Genomic DNA, 20,889 nt, shown 5'->3' with positions numbered 1-20,889 from the left:
AAGAAGGAACTGCAGTCTTTCAGATGAGGGTATTAACTATAATTTTGTCTGCATGTTCTGGTTTTGGAGACAGAAAGAACCCATGTTTCTATTCAAGAGATTCTTCCTAACACCCTGCTCACTATTTCTTCAACGAGTACTTCAAGAAAAAAATAAAACAGCTTGTTACTCAAAATGGCTTCGATTCTTTCTTACTCATGAACAATCAACTGCATTTTAACATAATTTACTTCATATGAAGTGTTTTGAGGGATACAATAAGGTTCTGTACAAAGTCAGCATTTGATGATTTATTCCTTACCTACTGCAAGCATGGTCCATGAGCAGAGACATCGGGTCCAGAGTACCATCTAGTTTTGTATTGTGATACAGGCAGCGGTCTCGCTGGAGGTCCACTGCTTGGCGCAGCAGAGTCTGTAAGCGTCGTGGAGGCAGCATCACTGATGGAGGCAGGTACACTAGTAAAACAAAGTAATAATAATTATTACTTTTTTGAACGACTGGAGCAATTCCATTCTAAAAAGAAGTCCATTCGACATATCTACATGTACAATAATTTTATAGCTCGTTGGTTAAGTAAACAAAAGATGGTCATTTGGTAGTACATAAACTCGAATATTGCTGAAAAAATATTTTTTTTGAAGAAGAAGAAGAACAGTACAGCACAGAACAGGCCCTTCGGCCCTCAATGTTGTGCCGAGCAATGATCACCCTACTCAAGCCCACGTATACCTATCCCAGTAACCCAACAATCCCCATTAACCTTATTATTTTTTAGGACACTAAGGGCAATTTAGCCTGACCAATCCACCTAACCCGCACATCTTTGGACTGTGGGAGGAAACCGGAGCACCCGGAGGAAACTCACACACACACGGGGAGGATGTGCAGACTCCGCACAGACAGTGACCCAGCCGGGAATCGAACCTGGGACCCTGGAGCTGTGAAGCATTTATGCTAACCACCATGCTACCGTGTTAAAAAATATATTTTATTCCAAACTTATTCAAATGGTTACAAAACAGAAACAGTGCAGGGAATGTACTCCCCACCACATGATTTTACAGTTTCTACAGATTTTTCCCCATTTTCACCCCCCCCCCCCCACAAAAACATGGCCCCCCCCCCGGCGGTCCGCCATTCCAACAAGATCCTTCACCGAGCAACCAGAGACGCGAAGGCCACGACATCGGCCTTCCTCCCCTCCACAAGCTCCGGCTTCGCTGATACAGGACAGGCCCTTCGACCCTCCAAGCCTGTACCAGTCATGATACCAACCTTGGCCAGCACTTTGCTTGTGTAGTATCCCTCTATACCCATCCTATCCATGTATTGTCAAGATGCCTTTTGAACGCCGTTAACGTATCTGCTTCCACAACATCCCCTGGCAGCGATCGCGTTCCAGGCACTCACTACCCTCTGCGTAAAAAATCTGTGTCACACATGTCCTCTAAACTTTGCCCCACGGACCTTAAACCTATGCCCCCTGGTGACTGACCCCTCCGCCTTGGGAAAAAGTGCCTGTCCATCCAGTCTATCCATGCCCCTCAATCTTGTAGACCTCTGTCAGGTCCCCCTCAATCTCCGTCGTTCTAATGAAAACAGTCAGAGTCTATTCAGCCTCTCCACATAGCTAGCACCCTCCAGACCAGGCAACATCCTGGTAAACCTCCTCGCACCCTCTCCAAAGCTTCCACATCCTTCTGGTAGTGTGGCGACCAGAACTGTACGCAATATTCTAAGTGCGGCCTTACCAAGGTTCTATACAACTGTAACATGTCTTGCCAATTTTTATACTCAATGCCCCGTCCAATGAAGGCAAGCATTCCGTATGCTTTCTTGACTACCTTGTCCACTTGTGTTGCCACCTTCAAAGATCTGTGGACTTGCACTCCCAGATCTCTCTTTCTATAATCCTCAGAGTTTTGCATTTACGGTATACTTCCCCTCTATGTTAGACCTACCAAAATGCATTACCTCACGTTTGTCTGGATTAAACTCCATTTGCCATTTCTCTGCCCCCAAGGCTCCAACCTATCTATGTCCTGCTGTATCTTCTGACAATTCTCAACACTGTCTACCACTCCACCAACCTTGGTGTCATCCTCGAACTTACTAATTAGACTGGCTATATTTTCCTCCAAATCATTTATGTACACTTCAAACAACAGAGGCCCAAGCACCAATCCCTGTGGCACATCACCAGTCACAATCTTCCATTCAGAATAACGCCCTTCTACTGCTACCCTTTGCCTTCTGTGACCGAGCCAGTTCTGTATCCAGCTCACCACCTCACCTCTGATCCTGTGTGACTCCACCTTTTGTACCAGTCTGCCATGAGGCACCTTGTCAAAGGCTTTACTGAAGTCCATGTATACAACATCCACCACCCTCCCCATATCAATCAACTTTGTCACCTCCTCAAAAAACTTGATTAAATTAGTAAGGCACGACCTCCCCTTCACAAAACCATGCTGTCTATCGCTTATGAGTCCATTTGTTTCCAAATGGGTATAAATCCTCCTGACGTGAGGTGCACCGGCCTAGTTGAGGATTATCCCTGCTACCTTTCTTAAACAGCGATACAACATTAGCTAGTCTCCAGTCCTCTGGGATCTCACCTGCAGCCAATCAGGATACAAAGATGTCAGTCAAAGCCCCAGCAACTTAATCTCTTGCTCCCTCAGTATTCTGGGATAAATCCCATCTGGCCCATGAGACTCATCTACCTTAATATCTTTTAAACGACCCAATACCTCCTCCTTTTTCATGTTAACATGATCAAGATTGTCCACACGCCCTACCCAAGAATCTACTTCCACAAAGTCCCTTTCTTTAGTGAACACTGATGCAAAGTATTCATTTAGTACCTCGCCCATTTCCTCTGGCTCAACACAGATTCCCTCCATTCCCTGCACTGTCCTTAAGTGGTCCAATCTTTTCCCTGGCCACCCTCTTGCTTTTTACAAATGAATAAAAAGCTTTGGGATTCACCTTAATCCTATTTGCAAAGGACTTTTAATGACAAACTACCTGTCTAGTCCACTGAGCTAAACCAGCCCTGAATCTTGGGCCCAATCCCACGAACAAATAACTCCACTCCACACAGTTTTTTTAAAAAATGTCTCCATTTTCACATTTTCTTCAGAATTTACACCCCACCATCAAGCAGTAAACGGTAACAAATACAAGATCAATCCCCTAATCAACAACAACAATCCCATCCTCCCACCACCCCAAACACGGCCCACCTGACAATATAAGCCTCAAATAAAACACTCTCCCACGGTAGGAAAAGGAAAAAAAAAGTAAAAGGAATCAAGAATCGCATATGGTCACCATTGACCTATAGAGCGCCCCCCCCCCCCCCCCCCCCCCCCCCCCCCCCCCAAAACATTCAATTCCATCCAATCCCCAAAAGAGTACTGTAAATGACACCCATGAACTGTAAACACCCCCCCAACTTCCTCTTATAAAACTCCTCCACCTCTGTTCCTTCCCCCCAACTTTCCACCCTGGCTTGACTCATCAGAACCTGTTCTGCCAGGCTCCGATGGCCACAGCCCCTCCCTCCCCCCACCTCGCTCCCATTAACTGGCTGGCTTAAACTGGCCAGTGTGGAGGCCCCTGCCCAGGTCTCTTTCCCCCTTGCTTGGTCCCAGGAAAACCAAGAAATCCCCTTTAGCACACAAACCCCGCATACACACCCAAACCCCAAAGAACCATCATTGCAAGTGAAAGTCTCATCTCGTCCCTTGTCCAAATACATACATCGGCTCATTTAGCACATACACCAGCACGCAGTGAAAAAATACAGTTACATGAGGCTACATCAGTACATGACCATTTCTCAATTCAACCACAGTCCTTCTGCCTTCGCAAACTCCTCCGCTGCTTCCGCCGTCCCAAAATAAAAGTCCTTGGATTTGTAGGTCACACTCAACTTAGCTGGGTATACTATACCGCACTGCACCTTACTGATAGTGCCTTCTTCACCGGGCTGAAGGCAGCCCGCCTCCTTGCCAGCTCCATCGTAAAGTCCTGATATATGCATGTACCAGCTCCAGCCCACCGCACCACCCGCTTGTGCTTTGCACAGCACAGGACCTTCTCTTTCACACTGTACCTATGAAAACACAGCGTCACTACTCTTGGCGGCTCACTCTCATTTGGTACAGATCTCCACGACTGATGAGCCCGATCTAGTTCATATCGGGAGGGATCACCCCCCTCCCCCAATAGCTTCGCCAACATCGTGGCAAAATACTCAGTTGACCTCGGGCCTTTCACTCCTTCGGGCAGACCCACAATCCTCAGATTCTGTCGCATGGATCTGTTTTCCAAGTCGTCCATTTTGGCTTGCAGACCCTTGTTGATCTCCATCACCTTCTGCATATCCTTCCCCATCGAGATAAGTTGATCACTGTGCTGCCATAGTGTCTCTTCCACTTCCTTCAGCACCTCACCTTGCTCCCGCACCTCCGCCACTGCACTCAATACCACCGCCCTCACTGGGGCAATCGCCTCCTCCACCAGCACTTCCAATACCGCCCCATCTCCTTCCTCATCACCTCCATATGTTTTGTGAACTGCCTTTCGAGTTCCACGGCCATCGCCTTAGTCATTTCTTCATCTGTGGACAACGCGACCTTCCCTGGTGCCCCAGCCTCCACTTTTCTTGCCACCCCCATGGTGGCCTTTCCACTCCCTGGCGGACTTTCAGCTGCTTTTTTCACAACCTTTTTTTAAAAAAACACTTATTTTTGACATTTCCCTTCCCTGTGCCTTCTCCACGCTTTTGCCGCCTTCGTTGCCTCTAGGACCGGGCGTTAAACCCCAAAAATGCTGTTCCCGAACGGGAGCCCTCCAATGTGCGGCTGCCTCCCACCTGCCATCACCGGAAGTCTCATAATTCTGTTGCTGGTGGCCCACAGTGCCTCATGTATGCCCAGTCGAATTACGAGATGCGTTCTGAATCTATCCCCTTTCGCAAGGTGGAGGGTATCCTCAGTGTGAAGATAGGACTGTGTCTCCACAAGGGCGGTGCAGTGGTCACTCCTATCCATGACATGGACAGATGCATCTATGGCAGGCAGGTTGAGAATGAGGTCCAGTATGTTTTTCCCTCTCGTTGGTTCCCCCACTCAGTATATTATGTGTCCTTGCCACCCTCTGTGCGTCCTCAAAGTGGTGGTCAACATGGAGAAGTACTGATTCAGCTGACAGTGGACAGACATTATGTGGTAATCAGCAGGAGGATTCCTTGCCCATGTTTGACCTGAAGCCATAAGACTTCATGGAGTCTGGAGTTAATGTTGAGATCTCCCAGGGCAACACCCTCCCGACTGTATAACACTGTGTCATGACCCGTGCTGGGTCTGTCCTGCCGGTCAGACAGGACATGCCCAGGGATGGCGGGGCAGCACATGGTGCAGTGGTTAGCGTGCTGCCTCACAGTGCCGAGGACCCGGGTTTGATTCTGGCCCTGGGCCATTGTCCGTGTGGTGTTTACACATTCTCCCAGTGTTTACTTGGGTGCTCACTCCCAGAACCCAAATAGGCCATCCTAAATTGTCCCTTAATTGTGAAAAAAAAAAAGAATCGGGTTCTCTAAACTTTGTTTTAAAAATTGCCCAGGGATGACGATAGTGTCTGCAACATGATCTGTAAGGTATGATTCCGTGATTATGACTAGGTAGGCTGTTGATTGACTAGTCTGTGAGACAGCTCTCCCAATTTTAGGGTGGCAGATTTAATTCCCCAAACATTCAAAGGCTCTTATTAATAAATAAATTTGCTTCAACATTATTTTATATCTTTAGTGGAAAGCAGAATTAACTTACTCTGAAGTTTGTCAAGTAACTTTGATCGTGAAGCAGTCCCTTTTCCTTCCCATTCAGCCTTTGCTCTCAGGTCATCTGTATGACTGCACATTAGATACCTGCGAAGATAGAAGCTGAAGTGAGCTTTCTGCAGCCATACTAGAAGGATCAACATTTGTTTTTGAACGTGGAAGAACTAGAACAATAGCTGCATGAAAAGTCTAATGATATTAAAATTAAATGAGTTCTGCTTTTAGTTGCATTTGTTACTCAAGTCCCAAGGTTTTTTATCACTTCTGTGGGCAAACACACATTCAGGTACATTTTACATGGGATTTTAAAAGACATTTGATAAAGTTGGAATTGAAGGCAAGTTATTGACCCGGTTAAGAAACTGGGGGCACAATAGGAAACAGTAAAGTTAATGAACAGGAACCCGAATTGGTTGGATGGGTCACAATGCTGGGATTTCTCTCCAACAGCACTATGGGTGTACTTACATCAAATGGATTGCAGCGGCTCACCACCACCTTCTCACGGGAATTAGGGATGGGAAATAAATGCTGGCCTAGCAAGCGACACCCACATTTAAAAAAAACATGACTAATGGTGTCCTGCAAGGATCTGGGTCTTCTTTTCAACTATTTACCCTATTTATTAACCACTTGGATGATGAGGTAGAAAGTCTCATTTAAATTTGTGGATAACATAGATATTGCAAGCAGCGTATATGGAAGCATAAAATTACAAAATGAAATTTTAATACCTTCGGTGAATGGGCAAAATGAGGCAAATCTATTTCAATGCATCTACATAGATCACACAACTTCGACTTAACATGGTTACTTTCTAAATGATGAAAAGCTAGAAAAAGAGGTCGTCCAAAAGGGCTTCCAGGTACATAGATCAAAATGTCATGAACAGATACAAAAAATAATGTGGTCCCTGCTTGCTAATCAACATGTCCACATGCAAAGTGCATAGAAGGTGTGCACAGGCTTGGCTGACAGCTTTCTCAGCTAAATGCAGCTTGTGTCACTATCTGCAATCTAGGTTCACAGAAAGAAAATAGTGAATGGATGCTACATATAGCAGTCAAATCCCAACTCAAGTCAGCCCATTTAGCTGAATGCAGGGACAAAATAGTCAAAAATTACAAACCCAGAGTTTCAGTATCACCACTTTGCTGTGAATCTGAAAATCAGCAATAGACTAGCTGGGTAATATCATGGAAATTAGCGAGGAAAGAGTCTGAAGTGAAAATAAAAAGCAGAGTTTTTAAATTGCAGTTTTAGAACTGGATGAGTTGACAAATGGATGAAATCAACAAATTGACAAATCAACATCATTTAGCACACCAGTGTCAAATTTGTTACCAGCAGCATGGTTACTTGTTCCAAGCATAAGAAACAAATCAACAATGTAGGACTCCCCATATTACACAAGGTGTGAACAGACCTGAAAACACCCAAAAAACACAGCTCAACTGTTTTGAGAGCTGTATGCTTTTAGCATTTGCAAAAATTCGCTGTTTTCTTTTTCCACTTACCCACTCAAGATGTGTATTCGCTCGGTGTTGTATTTCAGAGGGGTTAGTTCACAACGCAGAACCTGAAGAGCTTCCAGAACTTTACCATCTTCCAGATATTCCAAGTACTTCTGCTGCAGAAGCAGGAACTTCATTTTCTGAAAAAACATGAACAATGTAGCAAAATAAAGACCAGGTATTTCACAATTAATCCTTAAATTCAGATGACTGAGCTTTGATTTAAATGTTAAGTCAGGTCTCACAAATTACGTTGCAAAGGATCATCTCTTCAGTCTTTCATAACCAGGATTATGGGTTTAGCTAAAGCTGTAGAACTTTCACAGTTGCTACCAGAATTATTTACCATATTGAAAACTATCCCAACTTGAGCACGTCACTTTGCCTACAATGTCACTGGGTCAAAATCCTGACATCAATGCAAACTGACAGTAGTTTGAGTCAACTGTCATCTTCACAGACACAGACTCACAAAACGCATAATCACATCAACCGCTATGTTATACAAGATTCTCACATCTGCTACAAAGCTGTACAGAAACCCGATTGATAAAACTGGTGTATTCTGTACATATCTGCTGTGACAGCTGATAGTTGGTGGCTAGTATAAATCATTTCTCCAAGGACAAACTGGAAAATAGGATTATTGATTACGTAGAATAGAGCCTATGCTGCTGGACTAATAATCTAGAGAATTGGACCAAAGTTTAGCTCAGGCCAGCTGCTCGGAGGTAAAACTCTCGCTTAACTTTCATTTCTGTGGAAGCACCTTGTCGGACCTCCAACTGTTCCTATTCTAATGACTTCAGGTTCGTTTCAAGGGAGTTGAATTATGTCCTGTCTACTTATAAAGGGAAAGGTAAAGTCGCCATAGTCCTTTCAGGGGGAAGAGAGCTGACTGGTGGTGATTTTACCTGAGGATCACCACACCCTCAGGCAAGGGGCAAGGTTGAAAGGGAGCGCCTTCATGAATAACCTCAGCCGGTACAGGAATTGAACCTGTGCTGCTGGCCCTGCTCTGCATCATGGATGAACTGTCCAGCCAAGTGTGCTAAACCCGCTTCCATGTTTATTTATAATTTATGCGATGATAGCATGTATTTACTGTCTCAAAAAATTCAACCTGGCAACAGTGAATAACGACACTTATCAGCCTGAAGTGCCAAGTGGATGATCCATTTTGACCTCCCCCGTAGGTCCCCAGCATCACAGATGCCAGTCTTCAGTCAATTTGATTTGCTCCACGTGACATCAACAAACGATTGAAGTTACCGAATACTGAACACTAGGGGTCTGGACAACATTCTAGCAACAGTACATATGAAGGCTTGTGCTTCATTCAACTACACCCCAAGCTGTCCCAGTGCAGCTACAACACTGATATCTACCCGACAGCACCTTACAAGCACCCAACATCTGCCACACAAATGCAGAAGTATGGAAACATCACCACCAGCAAGTTTCCCTCAAAGTCACACACCATCCTGACTTGGAACTACAATTGCTAATCCTTCACTATTGCTGCAACTCCCTCCCGATCCACACCGTGGGTGTACCCATATCGCATGGACTGCGGCGGTTCGCCACCTCCTCGAGAGCAATTAGGGATAGGCAATAAAAATATTGGCCCAGCCAGTAATACCTGATGCCCCAGGAAAGAATATTTTTAAAATTCTAGACTCGCCACCCCTGGGTATGCCCATCTTCAGGATAGACCAACCAGAGGCTGCACATCGTATTGGAATACGATTATGTTGAATCGTATTGGAAGAAGCACCGATGGTGGCAAGGGCACAGTATGTAATCTGAGTCGGGGAGTTCAATCTCTACCATCAAGACTGACTGTAGCACCATCACTGACTGAACCAGCAGCTGAGTTCTGAAGCACATATCTTCATCTTCATTAATATTGCAGACAGCATTGGCAGGAGTGACCATCATATAGTCCTTGTGGAGACAAATTTGTTACTTCACACTGAGGACACCTCCATTGTAATATCAGGCACTATCATCATGCTAAATGAAATTGATTCAGAACAGATTTAGCAGCTCAAAACTTAACATCCATGGAGGTGTAGTGGGTTACTCGCAGCAGTAGAAATATTTCATTCCACTGTGCAATCCCTTAGCCCAGTCATATTCCTCATTCTACTGTTACCATCAAGTGACCATAATATAATGGAATTTTTTTTATCAAGGTGGATAGTGAGGTAGTTAACTCTTGAGACGAGGATCCTGAAACTAAGATATCTACAATAGCATGAGGCATGAGAGGGTTATGATGGACTGGGAAACATTACTGAAAGGAAGGACAGTGGGCTTACAAGGGAAATTAGAGACAGTATTAGATTCAAAGACGAGACTGCAAATTAGGAAGAAAAAGCAAACAGACCCAAGGATTGGGAACAGTTTAAAATTCAGCAAAGGCAAACCAAGGGATTAAGGGGAAAATACAAGTCGCAGTAATAATAATAATCATCATCGCTTATTGTCACAAGTAGGTTTCAATGAAGTTACTGTGAAAAGCCCCGAGTCGCCACATTCCGGCGCCTGTTCGGGGAGGTCGGTACGGGAGAATGTGCAAACTCCACACGGACAGTGACCCAGAGCCGGGATCGAACCTGGGACCTCAGCGCCGTGAGGCGGTTGTGCTAACCACTAGGCCACCGTGCTGCCCGTATTTTGCTTTTTTTTACCACCCCATCAACCTCTACACTAACCACCTGCTTATCCCCCACTACGCTCCCGTGAACTAGTCCGCCCAGCTCATCTGGCAGCCCCCGCCAAGGCGCTTAAACCTTCTACCCGCCACCGATTCCCCTATCCGCTGCTTGCATACCTCGCAATCAACAGTGCAACAAGAAAAAACAAAAGGTAAGAAAACGCAAAAGCACAAAAGGTGCACTCACCCTCCATCGCATTGAAACATCTCAGAGAAAGGTTCCCCAACCACCAACAGAATAAAAGGTACAGGATTACCATAAACCGGGGAGAAAAAAAACCATTCATCTCCATACCCCTCCTTCACAGTTCAATGTCCTCCTTCACCTGCCAGTCCATTGTCTCATCGGCTCCTCTGGCCTTCCAAAGCCATGCTCTCTGTTCTTAAAGGTCACCCAGAGGCGTGCCGGGTACAACATCCCAAACTTCATCCCATTTTAAAGAGGGCATCCTTCAACCAGTGAAACCCAGCCCTCCTCTTTGTCAGATCCGGGCCCAGGTCCTCTCGCAGCTCACTCCCCACCCAGGTGCATCTCCTGGTCTGCCTCACCCATTTCAGAATCTTTTCCCTGTCCAGGAATCGGTGAAGACACCACCATTTCCCTCGGCGGCTTGTTCGCCTGTGGCCTCCTCATCAGCGCCCCATGAGCTTGGTCGACCTCCAGGAGCCAGTCAAAGGCCCCCTATCCCATCAGCTTTTCCAGCATTCTGGCTACATACATAGCAGCGTTCGCTCCCTTGGTACCTTCAGGCATCCCTACAATTCTCAAATTGTGCCTCCAGGAGCGGTTCTTAAGATCCTCTACCTTCTCCTGTAGCCGCTTCTGGATCTCCTGCATTACTCCCACCTTGGCCGCCAACTGTTCCTCGTGCTCCCCCGCCGCCTCCTCCACTTTCCGGATAGCCTGGCCTGGGAATCCAGCCTCTGCGCCACTTGATCGATTCCGGACTTCAGCAGATCTACAGCCTTGGCTAGGTCTTCATGGGCCTCTCTCCTCTGCTGGCTGAACTTCCCGTTTAAGAAGTCCACCAGTTGGTCCATCAAGCATTGGGTAGGCAGTGCAGGCCCTTTACCCTCCACCATCTTAAGCTGTGGAGCACAAAGATTCTCCTGCTCCAACTGCTCCCTTCTTCTCGATCCACTTCTGGTCTGTGGTTCCATCCACCAGTCGAGTCAGACTTCCCTCTGACCAGCCCTACACCTTCTTCAGCCACACATCCACCCTCCAACGCGGGAAAAAAACAGCCGAGAGCGGGAGCTGCCAAATGTGTGACCGCTCACACCATGGCCACCACTGGAAGTCCCTGCTGAGCCTTTTTTAAAGCATCCTTTGTGCTGGTTTCGGATTCCAGCCTCCGCAGTATTTTGCTTTTTTTTTCTTCCAAAATTTAGATTACCCAATTATTTTTTCCAATTAAGGGGCAATTTAGTGTGGCCAATCCACCTACTCTGCACATTTTTGGGTTGTGGGGGCGAAACCCACGCAGACACGGGGAGAATGTGCAAACTCCACACGGACAGTGACCCAGAGCCGGGATCGAACCTGGGACCTCAGCGCCGTGAGGCGGTTGTGCTAACCACTAGGCCACCGTGCTGCCCGTATTTTGCTTTTTTTTTTAGTATTCCACCACACTCCTGACTTGTGCCTTGTAGATGGTGGACAGGCTTTGGGGAAATCAGGTGATTTATGCTGCAGGATTCCTAGCTTCTGACCTGCTCTTGCAAACTCACAAAAGGGAAAACCTTGGCAGTTATATACAATAGATGTACAGCGTGAGGCCACCTTTGGTAAATCTCCAGTTGTCATATGAGTGTACCTTTCAGAAATGGGTGTTTATAAATGTGTGTGTATATAAATATCACACCAAGACACAGGGTGGAGAGGCTGACCCCCACCCTAACAAAACTCCAGTAAATCCCCCCCCCCCCCCCCCCCCCCCGAGACACCGGGTGGAGAGACGAACTCCCCCCCCCCCCCCCCCCCCCCCCAACCACACCGAGACACAGGGTGGGGAGACTGACCCCCACCCTAACAAACCACCCCGCCCCGCCGAGACACAGGGTGGAGAGACTGAACCCCACCCTAGCAAAACCCCAGTAAATCCCCTCCCCCCCCCCCCGTCACACCGAGACACAGGGTGGAGTGTGTCATGGGAGAGTACCTTTAAGGAATGGCCGTTTATAAATTGGTGTGTATAACTATCTGTAGTGAGTACCTTTAAGAAATGGGTGTTTATTACTGCAGTGATGTCAGAGAGTGGGTGGAGCTGGGTTGTCTGTCAGCTTTTTACTTTCATTTTTGAGCAGGCTGTGTTTTAGTTTTGTTTTCAGTGTTGGAGCTGAAGCCAGACCAAGCAGGTGTACTGCTGTTCTCTCTGCTATCAAAAGACTATCTCTTGATCATTTGGTGAATTCAGAATTATAAATGTTCTCAGTAGTGAATGTAAACCTAATGTGCTTCTGTTAAAAGGTGTTTTCAAGTCGTATGGATATTAAAAGGAAAGCTTAAAGGATTACTTAGTGTTGTAGTCTTTGGGGGTTGTATTTGAATTGATGGTTGCTAAGATGTTCACTGTATGTTTTAAAAAGGTTAACTTGAGTTCATAGAATAAACATTGTTTTGCTTTAAAAAATACTTTTCCATTTCTGCTTTACCACACCTGTAGAGTGGGCAGTGTGCTCCCCATACCACAATCTATTAAAAGTTGTGGGTCAGGTGAACTCCATTATACACTTTGGGGTTCTCTGAACCCTGGCCCATAACAAATTGGGGGCTTGACTGGGATAAAAGTCTATCTATTGGGTTGGCTTAGTGAACTTAAAGACAGTGAGGGGTGAGCATATTGTGGTTGCTTTTCAGATGTGGTATTCTAGTTCAAGTAGGGAGTGTGTTGTGGACAATGGCTCTTTCAGAGGCTCAGACGTTTTTGGGGGCGGAGATGGTCACACACAGTAACTTACGGACAGAGACTAAAAGCAGACTTAGATTTGGCAAAAAATATTGCAGTTAACATTACCTGACAAAATGTGAAAAGATGAGGTAATTATGGCGTTGGCTAAGCATTTAAAGTTGCCTGAGATACACTTTGACTCATTGGAAATGGCAAAAATTCAGTTGCAAATTAAACAAATGGAACACGAGAAAGAATTAAAGCAGCTTGAATACGAAAGAGAGAGAGAGAGAGGAAAAAGAAAAGGAGAGAGAAGAAAGGAGAAAAGAAAGAATAGCCCCAGCAGAACAAAAAGAAAGAGAAAGGGAGATACAGATCAGGGATAAAGATAGAGAGAGTTTGAACTTCAGAAAATGGCCATGAAACATGACAAGTCAGTTAAAATTGGCAGACTTGAAGGGAAACGTACAGTTGGATGATAGTGATGAAGATAGTGAGAAAGAGCATCAAAGTCGAAGGCTTGGTGGTAATCTATTTAAATATGTCCAAGCATTGCCAAAGTTTGATGAGAAGGAGGTAGAAGCCTTTTTCATTTCATTTGAGAAGGTAGCTAAACAAATGAAATGGCCACAGGACATGTGGGTATTACTGATTCAAACAAAGCTGATAGGTAGGGCTCGTGAAGTGTTTGAATCACTACCGGAGGAGGTATCTGGGACGTATGAGAAGGTGAAAAAATCTATCTTAGGAGCATATGAACCAGTGCCTGAAGCCGACAGACAAAGGTTTAGAAATTTAAGGAAAGAACCTGGTCAAACATACATGGGAGTTTGAAAGGCTCAAACAAATTAATTTTGATAGGTGGATAAGGGCTTTAAAAATAGACCAAACTTATGAAGTTCTCAGAGAAATTATGCTTTTGGAAGAGTTTAAAAATTCAATTCCTGGACTTCCGGTTACGGCTATGCCTAGGTAGGTCACACGGTCGGCCAATAACGGACTTTTGGGCCCTTTTAAGGAGCTCCAGCGGCACTTTGGCGATGATTCCCGGTGTGGTAAGGAAACAGTGAAGGTCCCCCAGCGCTGTATGGAGTGGACCAGGAGTGGGGCGGTCAAAAAAGGTGGCTTTAGAGAAGAGGGGAGAACGGGCTTGAAAAAGCAAGATGGCAGCAGGCGTAGATCAGGCAGCGTGGGCCCAGTGGACACGGGACTCGTTTATCCTCAAGCGAGATAAGGACCCGTTGCAACGTGGCTCCTATAGGCCGATTTCGCTCCTTAATGTGGATGCCAAGCTGTTGGCTAAGATTTTGGCCACTAGGATTGAGGACTATGTCCCGGGAGTGATCAATGAGGATCAGACGGGGTTTGTGAGGGGCAGGCAGTTGAATACGAATGTGCGGAGGCTCCTGAAGCTAGTATCTTGACACGGTGCCGCTTCCAACCGTTTCCACGCCGCCCCCTCTCCCTCCACTACCCATTTCCGAATCATGGATATATTCGTTGCCCAGTAATAGCTGCAAAAGTTCGGCAGTGCCAACCCAACACCCCCCCCCCCCCCCCCCCCCCCCCCCCCCCCCCCCCGGACTGCGCTCCAAGAACAGTCTCTTAACATGCGGGGTCTTGTTTTCCCACACAAATCCCGCAATAATCCTATTTACCTGCTTGAAAAAGGACTTGGGGATGAGAATGGGAAGGCACTGGAAGACGAACAAGAACTTGGGAGGACCGTCATCTTTACGGACTGCACCCTGCCCGCCAGGGAAAGTGGCAGCATGTCCCACCTCAAGTCCTTCTCCATCTGATCCACCAGCCATGCTAAATTGAGCTTGTGCAGGACACCCCAGCTCTTAGCCACCTGAATGCCCAAGTAGCGAAAACTCCTCTCCACCATCTTAAGCGGTAGCTCTCCCAGTCTCTCTTCCTGACCCCTCGGATGTATCACAAAAAGCTCGCTCTATCCAACATTCAGCTTATACCCCGAAAAGTCTCCAAAATCCCTAAGGATCTGCATGACCTCCCCCAACCCCTCCAGTGAAGAGTGGTGAAGTGATAGTAGGAGTAATAGAGAAACCATCTTGTCCAGTAATACAGTTTACCTTGGGTAATGATATAGCTGGATCACTGGTGGGAGTGATGCCTACTGTGGTTGAAAAGCCAGTGGAAAATCAGACAACCGAAGGGTTGAAGGACGAATGTCCTGGGATTTTTCCGGATTGTCTAGTAACGAGGTTGCAAAGTCACAGGTTAAGACAAGAGGAGAAATCAAAGAGTGCAGATGAAGTTGAAGTGCAATTATCAGAAACAATTTTTGATCAGATGGTTGAAAAAGAAGAACAGGTGGACAATGAGGCAAATATTTTTAGTTCAGGAAAATTGGCGGAGTTACAACAAAAAGATGTAGAATAAAACGGATGTATCAGAAAGCATATACGGAAGAGGAATCTGAGTGTATACCAGAGTGTTATTACCGTAAAAGAGAAGTCTTGATGAGAAAATGGAGACATTTACATGTCAGGCGGATGAAAAGTGGGCAGAAGTTCATCAAGTAGTATTGCTGGGAGGGTATAGAAAGGAGGTGTTGCGAGTTGCACATGAGGTATCAGTGGGAGGTCATGGGAATAAGGAAAACTCAAGCTAAAATCCAGAAACATTTTTATTGGCCTGGACTACATAAAGATGTAGTTACATTTTGTCAATCATGTCACACATGTCAAGTGATAGGGAAATCTCAAACAGTGATAAAACCAGCACCCTTAATACCCATCCCAGCATTTGAGGAACCTTTTACAAGGGTCCTAATTGATTGCGTAGGACCGCTTCCTAAAACCAAAAGTGGGAATCAATATCTTTTGACTGTAATGGATGTGTCTACTAGGTTTCCAGAGGCTATTCCAGTACGTAATATTACAGCTAAAAAGATTGCGGAGGAGTTACTTCAATTCTTTACTAGATATGGACTACCCACAGAAATACAATCGGATCAAGGATCAAATTTTACCTCAAGGTTATTCAAAGAAGTAATGGATAGCTTATGAATAAAACAATTTAAATCAACTGCGCACCATCCAGAATCGCAGGGAGCGTTAGAAAGGTGGCATCAGACATTAAAGACAATGTTACGGGCTTATTGTCATGATTATCCAGAGGATTGGGATAAAGGAATTCCATTCGTACTGTTTGCAATTAGTCAACCTAATGAGTCAACCAAATTCAGTCCTTTTGAATTCATTTTTGGTCATGAGGTAAGAGGGCCACTTAAATTAATTACGGAAAAATTGATGAGTGAGAAATTGGAAATTACATTTCCATACGTGTCAAATTTTAGGAAACGATTAAATAGAGCAGGTGAATAGGCTGGACAACATTTAAAAGTTGCACAAAATGTGATGAAATGGGTAGCGGACAAGAAATCCAAAGTTCATAGTTTTGCCAGTGGAGATAACGTTTTAGTGCTGTTACCAGTGGTAGGTGAACGTTTAAAAGCTAGGTTTTCTGGACCTTATTAGATTGAAAGGAAATTAAGTGAGGTGAATTATGTGGTAAGAACTCCAGATAGATGGAAAACTCACCGAGTGTGTCATATGAATATGCTTAAAAGGTACTTTGAAAGGGAAGGAGAGAAAAAGGAGGTTTTAATGATTCTAACTCAGTGACGAACCAAATCCATATGACTGAATTTGACATACCTCAAATTAAATTGGAAAACAAGGATGTTCTTAAAAATTGGGATAAGTTGTTGAGTTACCTTCCAGAGAAGAAACAAACTGACCTGAAAGAGTTATTGATATCACGTGGGCAAGTTTGTGGAGATAAATTGGGACGTACTAAAATGGCTATACATGATGTAGATGTGGGAAATGCATTTCCGATCAAACACACAAACAGACTTAACCCTTTAAAATTGGCACAGGTTAACAAGAGATTGAGAATATGCTTAAAAATGGCATAATTGAAGTGGGTTGCAGCCAATGGAGCTCACCCACAGTGATGGTACCTAAACCAGACGGCACCCAACAGTTGTGTGTGGACTATAGAAAGGTTAATGCAGTTACAAGAACAGACTCTTATCCTATCCCACGTTTGGAGGATTGCATGATAAATTGGGACAATCAGCTTTTATTTCTAAACTGGATTTACTTAAAGGTTACTGGCAGGTACCTTTACCCGAAAGGGCGAAGGAGATTTCAGCTTTTGTGACTCCAGATGGTATATACCAATTCAAAGTTACATAGAACATAGAACAGTACAGCACAGAACAGGCCCTTTGGCCCTCAATGTTGTGCCGAGCCATGATCACCCTACTCAACCCACGTGTCCACCCTATACCCGTAACCCAACAACCCCCCCCTTAACCTTACTTTTATTAGGACACTACGGGCAATTTAGCATAGCCAATCCACCTAACCCGCACATCTTTGGACTGTGGGAGGAAACCGGAGCACCCGGAGGAAACCCACGCACACAGGGGGAGGACGTGCAGACTCCACACAGACAGTGACCCAGCCGGGAATCGAACCTGGGACCCTGGTGCTGTGAAGCATTTATGCTAACCACCATGCTACCCTGCTGCCAACCATGCTACCCTGCTGCCATTTGGCATATGCCATTTGGCATGAAAAACGCCTCAGCCACATTTCAACAGTTAACTAACAAAGTTGTTTCAGGATTACCCAATTGTGCGGTATACATCGATGATCTGGTAACATATCTATTTTGGGTGGCTTGGTGGCACAGTGGTTAGCACTGCTGCCTCACAGGGTATGGAGTGCAATTCCGGTCTCGGGACACTGCGGAGTTTGCACTTTCTCCCCATGTCTGCGTGGGTTTCCTCCGGATGCTCCGGTTTCCTCCCACTGCCCAAAGATGTGCAGGTTTGGTGGACTGGCCATGCTAAATTGCCCCTCAAGTGTCCAAAAGGTTGAGTGGGGGTGTGGGCTTAGGTTGGGTGCTCTTTCCAAGGGCCGGTGCTGACTCGATGGGCCGAACGACCTCCTCCTGCAAATTCTACGAAACCCCAGTAAGCATATCTGCCGTGATCGGGGCAGCTACAACCCCTGGAGTTGCTGCCACCTTCCCTGCTGAGTCGAAGAACTCCCGCCTGCAGGCTTCTTATTTCCAACTTTTTTTGACATTCTTCAACAATAGACTCTTTCTACTTTCATTTGGATACAATTTATCCACCAAAAAACCCCAAGAACTGGGCAAAAAGGGCCAAAAATAAAAAAATCCAAAACAAGTGCCTCCTCCTACTTACAGCCACCGAAGTCCCTTAATTGAACAATCCTGAGGTGTGCTAATGTTCCATCATCAACCAATTTAAGATAATAAGTTGAGTCAATAATAAGGGGCTGGTTTAGCTCACCAGGCTAAATCACTGGCTTTTAAAGCAGACCAAGCAGGCCAGCAGCACGGTTCGATTCCCGTACCAGCCTCCCCGGACAGGCGCCGGAATGTGGCGACTAGGGGCTTTTCACAGTAACTTCATTGAAGCCTACTCGTGACAATAAGCAATTTTCATTTCATTTTCAACTTGGCGGATTTTCAGAAGTGACATACACATATGCAAAGACCTGCTCGCTGCCAACAAAAGGAATAGGGCACGTGGTGGCATAGTGGCTGGCACTGCTAGTTCACAGCTTCAGGGACCCAGGTTCAATTTCAGCCTCCGGTGACTGTGTGGAGCTTTCACTTTCTCCGTGTCTACATGGGTTTTCTCTATGTTCTCCGGTTTCCTCCCACAGTCCAAAGATGTGCAGGTTAAGTGGATTGGCCATGCTAAATTACCCTTTAATGTCCAAAAGGTTAGGTGGGATTACTGGGTTAACCACAAGAGCTTGTGAAGACTCGATGGGCCGAATGACCTCCTTCTGCACTGTAAATTCTAAGACTCTGAATATGTTCAAGCCGTGGGCCTTTTTTTGAATTACCGAGGATCTTGGGAAGCCTTGGTTCCCTGTTGCTTTCTCCATGGTAATGTCTTGGCCAGAGTTGTCTTGCCGGCCAATCTGCACTCTTTTCTCCTTTAAGAGCCCTTTTTCTGCTATTAGAATATTCTGCTGTTTTGCTTTCAGACAATGTTGACCTTTATTCTACTCCAGACTGAGACTTTAACAATAATAATTATATTATTATAACATGTAATACTGCCATTACCACCCCCTTTGTCTTGTGACATCTTTGTCATTTAATTTCATCTGCTCCCTACCCATTGTTGACCTTCAACTTTGCTCCTCCACCTGCCCCTCCCCCTTTCTAACAGCATAAAACCCATCACATTTCTAGCTCTCCAGTTCTGACGAGTTGCATTGCTCTGGAAATATTAACTTTCTCTCTCTGTGCTGCAAAGCCGGATGAGCTTCTCCAGCATTTTCTGTTTTCATCACCAAATGAAAGTTCATTGGTTACTTACCTCAATGCAGTTTTTTCTTCAAATGTTCTTTTGTGGGATGTTACCATTGCTGGCAAAGGCAGCATTTATTGCTCATCCCCAATTGCTTTGAGGTTGTGGTGGTAAGGCACATTCTGGAGCCACCAGTCCATGTGGGTTTTGAGACATCTACCTATCTGCCCACGAATTGGCTGACACATTTCCCTACTATAGTGATTACACTTTGGAAGTCATGGCTGTTTGGGAACACCTAGGATTATAGGAGGAGCTAGCGACAGAGTGTGAAAGGGAGAAAAAGAGAGACAGCCTTCTTTGTACAAAATATAGTTTCAATCTACCTTTTGCTCTATCTTAAAAGGAATTTGAGATATCTTGGATGAATTGAAGCCAAAGCACAGTCAGTTCAAATACAGCAACAGAGTTAATTAGAGGGCACTTACGGTAGCGTTTTAACACACAATTAAGCAGCCACATTTACAGATTAATTTCATATTGTGTTAGAGAGGGAAAGCATTTTTGTTCTGAAATAAAAATAATTACTGTAAACGCTGTTTTACTTAAGTGTTCAGTGAGCTGCTTAATGTTCAAAGTCCGATAAAGATTTGCATTTACATAGTGCTTTTGCATGACCACCAGCTTCTAAAATCTTTACAGCCAATAAACTCCTTTGGAAGATGAGTTACTTGGAATGCAGGAAACATGGCAGCCAATTTGCACATAGCAAGCTCTCTCAAGGATCATGCTGCATTAAAAAATAAATCCTCACTTATCCTTCGGTTCTTGGCCATTTTCTTAAATCAGTGTCTTCTGGTTCTCAACCCTTCAGTCAATGAGAAAAGTTTATCTGTCTAGTCTTAACAGGCTCTCATGATTTTGAATGCTTTTATCAAATCACCTGTCGGCTGCCTCATCCCCAAAGAGAACAGCCCCCGCTTCTTCAATCTAATTGACGTTCCTTAATCCCTAGAGCCACTCAAATATTTTCTGAATCATTTCCAATGCCTTCACACTGCTCCCAAATAGCCTCCAGAATTAAAAACTACTACCCAGATTAGATTTCTTTTTTATGGATGCAACAAATCTTGGCAATTTTCTACACTAGATGTCTGCATCACAGCAGAATAACTTGGGCTAGGGGCATAGCACACTTCAGTGTCCACTGCTCTTAATCATATAGAACAGGCCATAAAGACAAGATGCTGGGATTTGTGCTTTGGAGGCAAACCTTAAAACAACCAAAGATCAATATTCCAATGGTGGGGTTACAGTGTCTTCAACAAGTCGATGTGTTGTGTCAAGTCTCTGGGCAAAGAGAGTTAGCAAGCTTCTCACTTTCAGCCTATACACAGGCTAGTGAAAAGGAGAACAAATGTGCAACACACTTCCTGCCAGTACTGCACACAGCCTCTCCATCGACAGATTCGCTACTACACCTCCTTGTTTGGATTGGATTGGATTTGTTTATTGTCACATGTACCGAGGTACAGTGAAAAGTATTTTTCTGCGAGCAGCTCAACAGA

At 45.2% G+C, this 20,889-nt stretch overlaps 1 protein-coding gene across 9 annotated transcripts in view; it reads right to left on the bottom strand.

Moving 5' to 3' along the window:
• Window positions 1-20,889, bottom strand: part of LOC119966963 (WD repeat-containing protein 26) — a 208,141-nt gene that overhangs the window by 138,028 nt on the left and 49,224 nt on the right. For all 9 annotated transcript variants that reach the window (XR_005460880.1, XM_038798916.1, XM_038798917.1 and 6 more), the window contains exons 4-6: window positions 7,372-7,508; window positions 5,844-5,941; window positions 302-458 (exon numbers count right to left, since the gene is read on the bottom strand). Coding sequence is in view for 8 of the 9 variants with exons in the window: in XM_038798916.1 (XP_038654844.1) it covers window positions 302-458; window positions 5,844-5,941; window positions 7,372-7,508 (392 nt within the window). In the remaining variant the exon portion in view is untranslated. The remainder of the gene's footprint in view (window positions 1-301; window positions 459-5,843; window positions 5,942-7,371; window positions 7,509-20,889) is intronic.

This window comes from Scyliorhinus canicula, chromosome 6 (genome assembly GCF_902713615.1).
Source record: "Scyliorhinus canicula chromosome 6, sScyCan1.1, whole genome shotgun sequence".
Lineage (NCBI taxonomy): Eukaryota > Metazoa > Chordata > Chondrichthyes > Carcharhiniformes > Scyliorhinidae > Scyliorhinus > Scyliorhinus canicula.
This window is presented reverse-complemented; position numbering and strand designations above follow the sequence as displayed.